Genomic DNA, 12,260 nt, shown 5'->3' on the forward strand with positions numbered 1-12,260 from the left:
TTGACATTATCAAAAGGGTTAATGTGAAATGTAGTTCATGTTTCTTTGATGCATTTAATTGTGTGGGCAGACTCCAGGTAATTGCCCTTGGTGATTGGACATAAAGTAAAGGTGGATTTTCCTCCTGTAGAACTCTCTGCTTTTCCTCACATTTGTTTTTCTGACCTTCCCCCAACATCTGTGTTACAGGTAATTACAATAAGAACGCTCCCACGGGAAGTTGTGTGTGTGTGTGTGTGTGTGTGTGTGTGTGTGTGTGTGTGCGTGTGCGTGTGCGTGTGTGTCCTCACTCGTGTAATTCAGTAATTTTGTCTGTGCCGTTTCCTTTGAGATGAGCTTTAATTGGGCGATCAGGAGAAACATTAGATGAACCCTATTGGATAACCCCACAAACACTGGCCTTTGCCGTCCCCAGTCCTTTTAAAATGTATTTTTATTGATTGTAAATAAGCTTTGTAGTTAATGGACGGTCACGGTGCAGCTCTGTTTAGACCTGGTACTCCGCCGAGGCAGAAGGGAGCTCAAAAGTGCTCCTGCTACTCAATGGATTTTTTTTTTTTTTTATGTTTAAAAAAAATAGAAAGGGGCTTAGCGATTTGGAAATGGGTTGAATTATTCTAGATTGGAAAACTGATATGGGAGTGTGAGTCACTGATTCTTTATTGCTGAATTCTAGATAAAACTGTGTTTTAATCAAATTTATATTCCGTCTAAAACTGTCCAGTCTTCAATGGAGGTATCTACAAACGATTATGAGAATGTTTAGTCAGCCGTGCTTTGTGGCATATGCTCACAAACGCGTCTAGCCATGCGAATGGCTTCAGTGGAACAAACAAGTGAGGTGCTTTGCCGGACCAGAGCAAAGTGCCTTGCCGTGCGGGGCGGCACAATGTGTCTTTAAGTGGTTTTTCATAACACACCGAAGGAGCATTATGCCCGAGCCATGCCCGAGATGGGCTACATCCGCTTACGCACATTATCTGTGAGAGCATGCGGCTTCTTGGCTTCCCTTCACACAGGGCTGGTACAGAGGGTCAAAGAGAGTGGGAATCGGAGATGCGCTCGCTTATACACCCTCAGATGAACCGTTGCCTTAGTTGTATATGCGTGTGTGTGTGTGTGTGTGTGTGTGTGTGTGTGTTTGTGGTTGTGCCTGTACAGTATATGCGGGTGTTCATCAGTATCTTTGTGCATTTTCCTTACTGCCAACCTACCTAATGTTTGTGTGTATACAGTATATATGCGCACGCAGGGATAATTCCCTGTACTCTGTATCCTGTCATAGATGATTTCAAACATTGATTGCCTCCTTTGGAATCGGACAGCGGTATCCTTCCCTATTTTCTGCTCTGCCAGTTTGCAAACTGCTCCGCTATTGCTGCGCCAACCCATTTACATCCTTATAGTAACAGATTTATGGGACTGGACCGTGAGATCCACCGTATTTCATCCCCTTCAGAGTCCTTTCAGCGGTGCTGCAGTGAGCGAGCTTGAGGCTATGGCAGGTGGTTACGGACATTCTGAGAGGGCTTGTTGGTTTTGATTTAGTACCATAGTTTAGTTTTTATTACGATAGTAATGGGAAAGGCCTTCGTGACCATAGGCATGTCGGCTGAGCCTTGTATATTCTACTGTGTTTTGATGATTAAAAGTCATGGCAAGTCAGAGTCTTGCAGTTACACAAGGCCTCATGTATACGCCATCCTCACAGCCCTAGCCGCATTCCTTGCGGTGAACATGCATGTCAATGAGTCTGACCTTTCGACAACCTTAAAATGTCCACACGGTTTCTCGTTTTTTGTTTTTTTTTCCTATGGAGATGGTTGATCCATACCAATGATTTAATTATAGCCTATATCTTATAACACTGTTTATAGACGTGGTACGTTTTTTTAAATTTCTTTTGGTTTTTCAACTCTGAACAAGCCCTTTTCTTGTTATATGTCCCTGCATTTATATCTACACTATGACAACGTAATCTAACACTGTACTGGCAAACTACTAATGTCCCCTATCAGTAGAGCTCTGTAACTTTTGAAGCTCTTCTTTTAATTTATATGCTTCTCTATCATCGTATGTCAGGAATCTGGAGTGTCAGTGTGTTATAGAGCAGGTTGGACTGACTTTTTGTCTGATTTTAGAGTCTGCTTTTGTCAGGTAATGTTCTGAGCTAACAGGACCAGACTATGAGTAACATCCACTGGGAATAGAATGTACTTTAATCTGAACTCGTCGTTGGTGTTGCTGTATGTGACATAGCCATTCGGCCCGAACATTCCCTGAGCGTTATGTGGAAAAAGGCTTACCAAGAATCTTTTAATTCAAAAAATCGATTTCATTTTCCAGCCAGGCAGTATGAGCTGCAGGTAGATGGGTATACGAGAGAGGAATCGGTAGTGGGGGAAAAAAGGTGCAACGTCAGGTACACTGCATGGACGTACAACAGAACAACTGTCTATAAACTTTTATTGATGAAAGGTAATATGACTTTGCTTTATTAGCAACGGCAATCTCATTTTACATTCTCCCAAAGCTAAACACTAATACTCAAGCAGAAGCAGAAGTACATAAAAGTAAATCTCCGGAACTAGGGAGGCAGGCGGTGGTAGAAGTACAGCGGTAGCAGTTTCACGGCAGCGCGCAGGGAACTCGAACCATTGTTCTATAAACTTGGCTTTGTGAAAGGGTTTGATAAGCTGCAGCGACTGCTGGTGTTTGTAATTCATTCAGGGAACCTGCTACTGCTGTGTAGTAAAATGACTTCTTCAAACTAAGATCACAAACTATTAGCTGTGAATTACAGTATGCAAGAGGTAGTAATGCCATGATCTGGTTACTGACTATGTGTGATCATAAATAAGGATTTGTTATATATCGATATAATAACAAATACTTGAATGAATGAATACTAAATATATGCCTGACAAAATCGAGGAAACCATCAAAGTTGTTTCACAGCAGTCGGTTGTGGATCATCCTAATTGTTCTGATATAGGTGCAAATTGCGTGATATTTATGCACTGTTTTCAGAGAAATATAGCACACTGAATGGATGTAATTCATCCATTCATTCTTCATTTTTTTTAAGATTCATGAAAGTAAATTCACCGTGGTGCTTGGTAGAAGTCAAAATTAATATTGAAATTTGTCTGAGAAATTCTATAATTGTTGTAAAGGTATTATCAACCTATATCAAAAAGGGATTATATTCAAATGGATGGAAGTGGAGCTGATTTTGTGATATTGTCAAATATAAAGTGTTTTCCTTCAATGAGAATAATTATATTGTGGTAAACCTTGAGGTTAATTAATACTGCAAAGCCTCTTTCATTCGTGTCAAATTGCAGTAGCTTGTATGCGCTATTTTAACAGACGGCGAAGGTATGTTTTGATAGAATCTAGTAGCGGATGTTTAGTTTTCAATCCCTATTGTAAATAACGTGTGCACCTACTGTATCTTTGTCGAGGTAGATATTCTCTGACAAGACAACCCACCGCGGTCTAGGCCTTGGGGTTATCAAACTTATTGATTCTAAGGCTATACATTTTAACTTACATACACATAGTTATGCAGTCATTTTGTTAAAAATTTTACTGAACCAATATTTGACTATTTGGAGACATGCCTCAAATCCTCCAAGGCCTCAGGCCCCCCCGCGATCTCTGGTGCACCCTGTGGGGGTCCAGCACACCGGGTTGGGAAGCACTGATCTAAGCCACAAAGATTGGTGAAGCCAATATAAAAGGTTTATAACCGACTGCATGGTACCAGGCTCTTCCCTTCACCACGTCGGTGGGTGTTTTTATCTATTTATTTTTTTCATAGCAGGGAGCTGGTAACCTTTCTTGATGGAGCCGCCCATATCAGTGCTCATCTTTTATTTAGATTCGGCCGTCATGGTGTCTGGGAGAGACTGCACTGCAAAGCAAATAAGGTCAGGATTTCATTTTATTTATTGCTGGCGATCTCTCTAAATCCCATACAGATGAAAGTGTTTAAAGCAGTTTAATGAGCATTGGAATTATTGGCTCTTATTTATGTCGGCTGCATCAGTAGGTTTCCAGCCCTCATCCAAAGATAAAACACTAAAAGATGTCATAGCACTTGCGTTTGCATTGGCCTTGATGTGTTTCTTTGCCGGTTGTAGGGGCATTTGCTGCTACTGACATCGGGAGAGGCGCGGAGACTGCTCTCAAATACAATATTGGATGCACAATGCTGTCAAACGGTATCATCAGCATCATCAGTCACCATGGCTAATATCTAGTTCATTAGTCAGTGCTAAAGGTAATTATTATGAGCAAGATCATTTATTACGAGGTAGAGCTATGACTAGGAGGACAGCAAATCAAGATGCCAAAAGGAGAGGACCATGTGGGAGGGTTTACTCTCTTTTTTTGGATTATTTCTCCTTGAGTTATCTTTAAACAGTCATTTTGAAATGTAATTATATTTGGTAGTGTGTGCTGTGGTTTGGGAATGGCCTTTTGTGTGTGTTTGCAATTCCCTGCTAAGAGTGAGTGGCACGGCAGAAATAATAATAAATTAAAGAATAGCTATCATCTAGAAATGCAAATACAAAATAAAATAAATTCAATATGCAACCTTGGGTAATTAGGCATTCTCATTGCCTTGCTTCCGTTTCTACTTTTACTGACTTTAAAATATGTAATTCGATTTTTATATATTTTTTGATCTGTTTTAATCTGGCAATTGTTTCAAGTTATCAATTTCTGTAACTCATTCATTGTGCACTCTCTTTTAATAAGTGCAGTACAAATAAAACTGTCATCATTATATTCAATGTCATATCTTAACAGTTTCAGATCTCAAAGGTTATCTCTGCTTTACATGGCTTAGTTTAAACCCACCTGACCATAAATTCTGTTTTGTTGACGTCAACGGCATTGTCCAGGTGTCCCTCAATGTGTTGGCAGTATTATGTTCCTGGAAGCATTTTACTCAGTCTCTTGTATTCCACAGGGAATCATAAAACAACACTGATGAAGGGGGGTCGTTTGGGTTGGGTAGTGTGTGTGTGTGTGTGTGTGTGTGTGTGTGTGTGTGTGTGTGTGTGTGTGTGTGTGTGTGTGTGTGTGTGTGTGTGTGTGTGTGTGTGTGTGTGTGTGTGTGTGGAGGGGGCGATCGTTTGGGTTGGTGTTGGGTTGGGGGCTCCTTGAGAGCTTTTCCATGTCCTTTGAGCTTGTTATTGTTTGGGTCCAGAGCCGGCTCCTCAGCTGGAGCTCGTCTGGGGGTCTCTCACTGAGTCACTCCCTGTTAACAAGCAACATCTGCTGCCCTGCGTCGGTACAACCACCACTGGAAGCACACATGGTCTGGGTGGAGAGATGGGCGCGGGAGGAGGAGGGGGGTGTTATTTGGGGGGGGTATGGGAAGCTTTAGGGAAAAAAACAAAGATAATCCAAGCCCGGATGATTGTTTTTATCCATTATACGGTATATTGTTGGAATCTGTCAGTAGTAGAACACATTTGTAAAATTGTGATTGCATTGAACATGTCTGCCTACTCATCCACCTGTTAAATGTTGCGGCTAATGGTCTCCTACCCCAAGGTCTGGCCTTGGGGTTCCATCTTGCGAGTTGCCACTAAAGGACTTCCGCTGCATCGGATGCAGATCGTAAAAGTTCAGGATAAGGATTCAGGATTTCTTTGGATTTTTAGTATGTGACATTCATTTAGTGTAATAGGATATCGTTGTGTACTTTGTCATCCCGTGGAGATATGGATACATTTTTAAAAGATGGTAAATTTCCATGTCAAATTTGGTGTTCATAAAGATTAACCCATTCGATTTCCGATTCGCTGAATTCCTTTTTCAATTCAGTTTGATTCATCTGATTCTAAATAATTTGGCACCGCATTAAAAAAAACACTTCTATTTCTTGCAATTGAAATCCTTTCAGAATTAATAAAATGTCAGCTAAACTAGGCCGACTCTAAATTATGATTTTTCTCAATTGCTGAAGTGCCATTTAGTGCCAAGAACTGCCGCTTCACTCATGTTTGTGCGTGCGTAGGAAGTTTGGGGTTCCAATCCTTTTAATAGGTTTCGGAAGCCATCATTTTCAACAACATTGTAAGTGTATTTACCTACAAATTATTATAGCGTCTGACTGTTTTTCTTTTTTAATCTTCAGTGTCCTTGAAGGCCACTTCCATGTATACTCAAACTGTGACTGTTTTGTCTGTGTTTCGATCCGTAGCACTTCGACGATACTTCACCTCAACTGTCGCCTTTTGTAAGGCAGCTATAAAGCTGCAATGCGGGTCCAGTAAAAAAAATAAAAAATAAATAAAAAATTAAAACTTGTCTTTCCCTCCTCTCAACAGATTTCTCCATAGTCTAGCGAAGGGCATCTGCTGCAACCATGTTTAGGAACAGCTTGAAGATGCTGCTGACTGGGGGGAAGGCCAACCGTAAGAGCCGCAGCAGTGGTGAGTCTGCCCTCTGATGTCGACCGCAAGCAGTGACTCACCTGCCTGTCAGTAGGCAGGAGGTGTTCAGTAGTCCTGGGTGTGTTTTCTCACAAGGTATTTTAGGAAACATCGGACACACGGTTAAGCGCATACAATGGATTTCTGTGCTTTGTTCTTCTATAGTTGCTGCTGGCGGCTTGGCAGTAGAGAAGTACTAGGTACTATTGGTTGAACAGAAATGCAACAAATACGCAAAATATAACAACTCTTGAGATGTATTTTGCTCTGCTCTCCGGTGTTAACAGACTTAAAAATAAGTGCTTGGTTTTCATCTGCACGGCAAAGAATTAAATGATTCCGTTTTTTCGGAGAGGGACGCTACATACATTCCAAGTGACTATTGTGCAGCAACAGAAAAGGCCATTGTCCTCAGAAAGCACACAGCGTTTGTTCTTTTGTTCTCAAATGGTTCATGTACTTTTATCACTCAAGCCTTAAAATATCTCATTAAGAAGAATTGGATTGGCGCTGGTGAGCCTCATCCAAAAACAACACTTTGCAGAGCCTGGAAAGGTACCGTAGCTGTTATTTGAATGTAATAAGTTTTCGGTTATTGCCAACCAGTATAACAGCCTCCACCCTAACTGTGTCCCTGGAGTGCGGTCTTTATTAGACTGGGAGAATGTGCCATCTAAGCTTTACTCCACCCACTTGTTGGATTTCTGTAGATAAATCAATTTTGATGCATCACGCATTTTGAATCCGTCAACGACTGGACTAGTAAACATTAAGCATCAGATACCCAATATGTCTCTCTATGCAACTGTTTCAGATGGAAGGGGTGTAGGGAATCAATTTTTGAGACTTGATTTGTAATACTTTATGAGGCTTTTACAACACCTTTCCCCCTCACTAAAATAACGAAATGAATTTTCCCAAATTGCCCGTGTGCCCTTTCATTACAAAGCACTTAAACACGGATGGTGTATTTCACCGTATTACGCTGAGAGCAGTCTACCTTGACATAGATAACCTGTGACAGTGATTAAGTCCCGGCTCTTTATTACCCTTACAAGAAAGTGTATCTCCGTCTTTAGTCAGTCTGTATAATCTAGCGCCAAGGAGCAGAGGGCGTTTATTTGCTCCAGAACCTTGCATTACTCCATGCTGCAGTATCATGTAATATATCCTCTATCTACTCTTCAGGGCTACGTAGTCCACCACAGCAGACTGCCCATCAAAAAAAACAAAAAACAAAACTGCAGGTGCATTTGGCCTTTTAGGTTGTTACAGATCATCCCGTTTTTTCTAGGAGAGTATTTTCTTTATTTTTTTTCCGGTAGACAGACTACCCACGTTATGAATTGTCTGTGTTTCACTGCAGGGCTTCAGGGCCACAACAAACTGGCTGTTGATAGATATACGGCATCACTTTATTTAAGTATGTATGTGTTCTTTTTTTTGGCGTTATTTTTACATGAAACGGGCAGACGAACAGATGGTCAGTTAGTGGCTATAAAGTAATTAAGTCTAGTTTCTTTATATAGCACCTTTCACAGACACCAGTCACAGAGTGCTTCACAATCAAATACAATCAAAGATAAAAAATAGATAAAACACAAAAGCAAATACAATCAAGTAAATAAATAAAGTCAAGATAAAAACAGAGGACTGTCGGGTCCCCCAGGGTCTTGATATCTGCTGCTGTGACTTGGTAGACCAGCCACTCCAAACAAGTGCTGTGTCCTCCACTGGAACCTCTATTTTTCCTGACTAGCGACGTCAACATGTGCGCGCACACAGTCTCTGGAGACAAGGACGGTCCAAGGACCGGCTTCTGTTCTCCTGACTTATCAGCCTGCGACAGACAGAGGCCGCTGTAAAGCTAAATCCCGCCCGCTGTGCTCTTTTAGGAGCAGTGTGGCTTTCTCCATGGGAGGGCCAGTATTCCTCTGAATCCTTCCCCATCTGTCAGGACACACTAAAGGTGGAGGTACACTTAAAAAGACGCGAGAACAAATTACTGAAGAAGAACCGGAGAACGTCCCAGAACACCGTTGTCAGAACACTCAATAAGAACTACGCAATTCTTCGTACTGCATGCCATTCCATACCAATAGAGGGCACAGGTTCTTTGGCACCTATTTCGAGAGCGAGTTGCCGGAAACAGGCGAAGAAAAACAAAAAACAAAGCACAACAACAATGGAGAGAGAAGCACGTACGCGAAAGCGAGCGGAGTTGGCAGTGGCTTTGCTTTACATAAATATGAAAAAAAGAAAGAAGAGAAGGAGATAATATGTTTGTCCTCTAAATCAGAGCAGGAAGGAGGATGGAGAGTTTGCACTGTATATTAGGCAAATGCGGAGTTTGTGCGAAGAAGTCCACTTCTCCTATCTGAGGATGTGCCGTACGCGGTTGGACGAGCTACTCAAATGAGTAGCAGCATTCGACAAAAGTCCGATCTCTACAGGAGAGAGATTGGTGTGGACTCACCCAACATCGACCTGTGGAGCTCCACAACAAAGTGTTTCTGAAGCCTAAAAGATGGGGTGGACTACTGCGTGTGGGATCGTTGAGGAGATTTGCAAGGCCATCTGGTTGGCTGCAGATGACTGTCCCTCTTCCCAAAATGGCGCAATGGGAAGAGATCACAAAGGATTTCTGGAGGTTGTGGCATTTCCCCAACTGCGTTGGGGCCCTCGACAGCAAACATATCTCAATGAGCGCGCCAGGCCGCAGCAGTAGTTTATATTTTAACGACAAAGGGACACACACTCCATTGTAAGACTAGCATTGTGCGCTACCGTTTCACGATGGCCCACGGCCGTGAAACTGACGGAGGAGTCTTCCAGAAGGGTGCCTTTGGAAAAGCCCTGCAGGACGGAGTGCTGGATTTCCCACCACCAACAGCCCCACCCGGAACGACAGCGGTCTGTCCACATGTGGTTGTTGGAGGTACATCCTTTAGAGATGTGGTATTTGAGCACATTTCGGTGTCTTTGAAGTCTCTGATAGATGTGTTGTATAGGTGAGGATATCCTTGTGCGAGCTCGGCAACCCTTTCCTCAAAGTTATTCACTCGTTATTTGCTCTGAATGTTGCGGCTCTGGAAAAAAACAAGCTGAGAAGGAGTTTGACCCCAAACGGGAGGTTGACTGGGAAAAGGAGGGGATTGACCTGGAAAAGGGAGGTTGGTGTCCATCCCCTGCCGTGACGAAACGGCATTTGGACCAACAAACAAGGGGAGCTCTCAGGGCGAGTTAAATATCTTGATTGAAAACTGGGCAGTCTTCATACACAAAATTATTATATTAAGCAGTATATTATTAATGCTTATATGGCGTAGTATCATAAAAATCAATTCTTCCACAGATAATATATGATTTCAAGACAAATGAGTATTCTTAACCTCAACTTAAAATGTCAGTACCTTCTTGAATGTGTCTGCCTTAAGAAAATAAACATAAGTGAGATGAGTAGGAAGAGATTTTTAGTTAGATAAATCCTTGCCCCTAGTTAATTTAACCCATTCACATTCTCTGATACAAATGTAGGCTAATACCTTCCTTCCTATCCTGTGTAATGCATCTACCCTTTAAATAAAAAATGTAATAAATGTAATGTTGCCTTCCAAATCCAGTAAAAAATTATAAATGTAAGTAATACATTTTTTGTAGAACCCATGAGCTATTCCTTGAGCATTTCCAGGTTTAATATCCGTCTTGAGCAGGCTGTACAGAAAGTTTCAAAAACATTGACATCCTGCCAGCCCATGGCACATTCAGTTTGTCAAAACTAAGCATGGAAGAAAAAACCTGAGTCACTGCTTTCCTGCATTCCTCTCTTCAAACGCCGCGCTCCCTTTTCCAAAATGAACAGAAAAACGGTATATGAATGGGAAGTCGTTCTGCCAATCAAATGAAATGGCTCATTCATTTTTTTTTATTTATTTTTTTTTTTTTATTTCATTGGTTACAGATCTTGTATTTATATTTTTCTGTACCCTGAGCCAGTGCTGAATGGAAAAGGCCGGTGCCCAGCAGAAAGCGGAAATACAATGTAATACGAAATCAAATATTTTTGCATCGCATTTAACCATTTCACATTTTCTAACTTCACCATATTTACCATGTTTAGAAATTGTTTAATATTTCAACTAATAAAGTTGTCTAAAAGAGACCTTTTGACGAAGTTGTGGCAACTGCTAGGTCGCCGATACCACACATGAACCCTCTGCCCTGAACCCTCTGTACATCTGTCTATCTCTGTATAGCTTCTGTACAACAATGAAACCATTGTTCTAGCTTAAGGAATACAAAGAGATGGAAGCTGCTGTTACTGGGAACCATGTATATTAATTTGACTAATCATACAATATCTGTTTCACTTTAAATCCCCATGCAAAAACCTGTGTCGCTCCAAGCTGTCAAACTGGAATCGCGTACGCATCGGAGAAGTCCCGAGCCTCAAAAGCGCATTGTGAGCGTGTTAAACCATATTATGAGAAATACTGAGCTTGTGAACATCGCTTTTTAAAATGGAATAGCGCCGATAAACTGCTGCCATTTGCAACAAATACTCAAATCAAATTTGACTCAACGTAATGGTAATGGAGTGCTTTCTGTGATTTTAATGTTCTAGACATTATTTGCTGTTTTCCAGTCTTCTCTTCTCCGCCGAGGTGCGCAGTGTTATCAGGCGGCCCTCCAGATCACAAAGTGATCACTCGCTGCCACATATAATCTCTAACACTCAGATATTTTGCAATTTAAACCAAACGGGCAAAACTCTCTCACAAAGTGTACCCATGTATAATGCTCCGTAAATCTTGTTCACAGGAGCACCCTTCATATCGGTGCCTTCTTCTCTGATCAGGACCAGGGTATTTGTTTTTATTGCCTGTCTTAGTTTTGTGTACAGTAACAGTAACACCTGCCTGCATAGCACCCACTACACGCTGACATTTATTGTGCCCTTAAAAAATAAGATAGTTTTTTTTGTTGGCCCAAAATTTCACTTTTCTACCACGGGAAGCATCCATATGCAAGAGCAACTGCTTAATTCCACGGTGCTGTGGGTCAAGTTCTTGAATCCCATCTCCTTCTTGCCTTCATCAGGAGGTGATGAAGTGTGTCTAGACCAAGTCTGCTGCCTGACACTGCAATTACAGTTTATGGCACTGGGCAATAGAAGGGCTGGGAGGCGAGATTGGAAGTAGGGGGTTGTCAGTACAAGGAGCTGTTGCATGTCTAATTGCTGCTGATAGACAGGCTTGGGCCTGGCAGTTTAGGAACACACCAAACATTGTTTGGACACGCACCGCAGAGGCTGAAATTAAAAACAGAGCCCAATAGTTATTTATTTATGTTAAGGCGTGTATGTTTTTTGTGGTGTATGGCAATCAAAAAAAATATTTTTATCTATTGTCAAACCTTACTTCCCAATGCAGAACAATAACTACACATACCTCCCTCAGCTAGCTCTAGCTGCCACATGGATGGATGGATGCCTTCTTCCTGTTGTATTATTGATGGACTGAGAAACCCTACGGTGTTCTCAGTGAACACTCAAAAGATGGCCAGGGTGCAGTGGGCGTTGCAGCTTGCTTGATCCAAAATGGCCCCTCTGGATCTAAGGGACTACGCTTGTCGGCCTGCCAAAATTCTTCACCGCTGATTACAGTGTGTAATGGGGCCGGTGCTTGTTTTGGAACTCACTGATTTTACCTTTAAATATAATTCACTTACATTTTGTGTTGTGTGGTCAAGTGGATAAAAGTCAACCTTACACAATTATTCTAAACCCACCCCAATCAGCCC

General features: G+C 41.7%; 1 protein-coding gene across 1 annotated transcript in view; it reads left to right on the forward strand.

The window, feature by feature from the left end:
* Nucleotides 1–6,391: 6,391 nt before the first annotated feature.
* tanc2b (tetratricopeptide repeat, ankyrin repeat and coiled-coil containing 2b) overlaps nucleotides 6,392–12,260 on the forward strand; it is a gene marked incomplete at its 5' end in the record, with an annotated part of 109,220 nt that continues 103,351 nt past the window's right edge. Inside the window, one exon of the mRNA XM_080021747.1 lies at nucleotides 6,392–6,458. Within this exon, the coding sequence (XP_079877873.1) occupies nucleotides 6,392–6,458 (67 nt within the window). The remainder of the gene's footprint in view (nucleotides 6,459–12,260) is intronic.

This window comes from Zeus faber, assembly GCF_960531495.2.
Source record: "Zeus faber genome assembly, chromosome: 20".
NCBI classification, from domain to species: domain Eukaryota; kingdom Metazoa; phylum Chordata; class Actinopteri; order Zeiformes; family Zeidae; genus Zeus; species Zeus faber.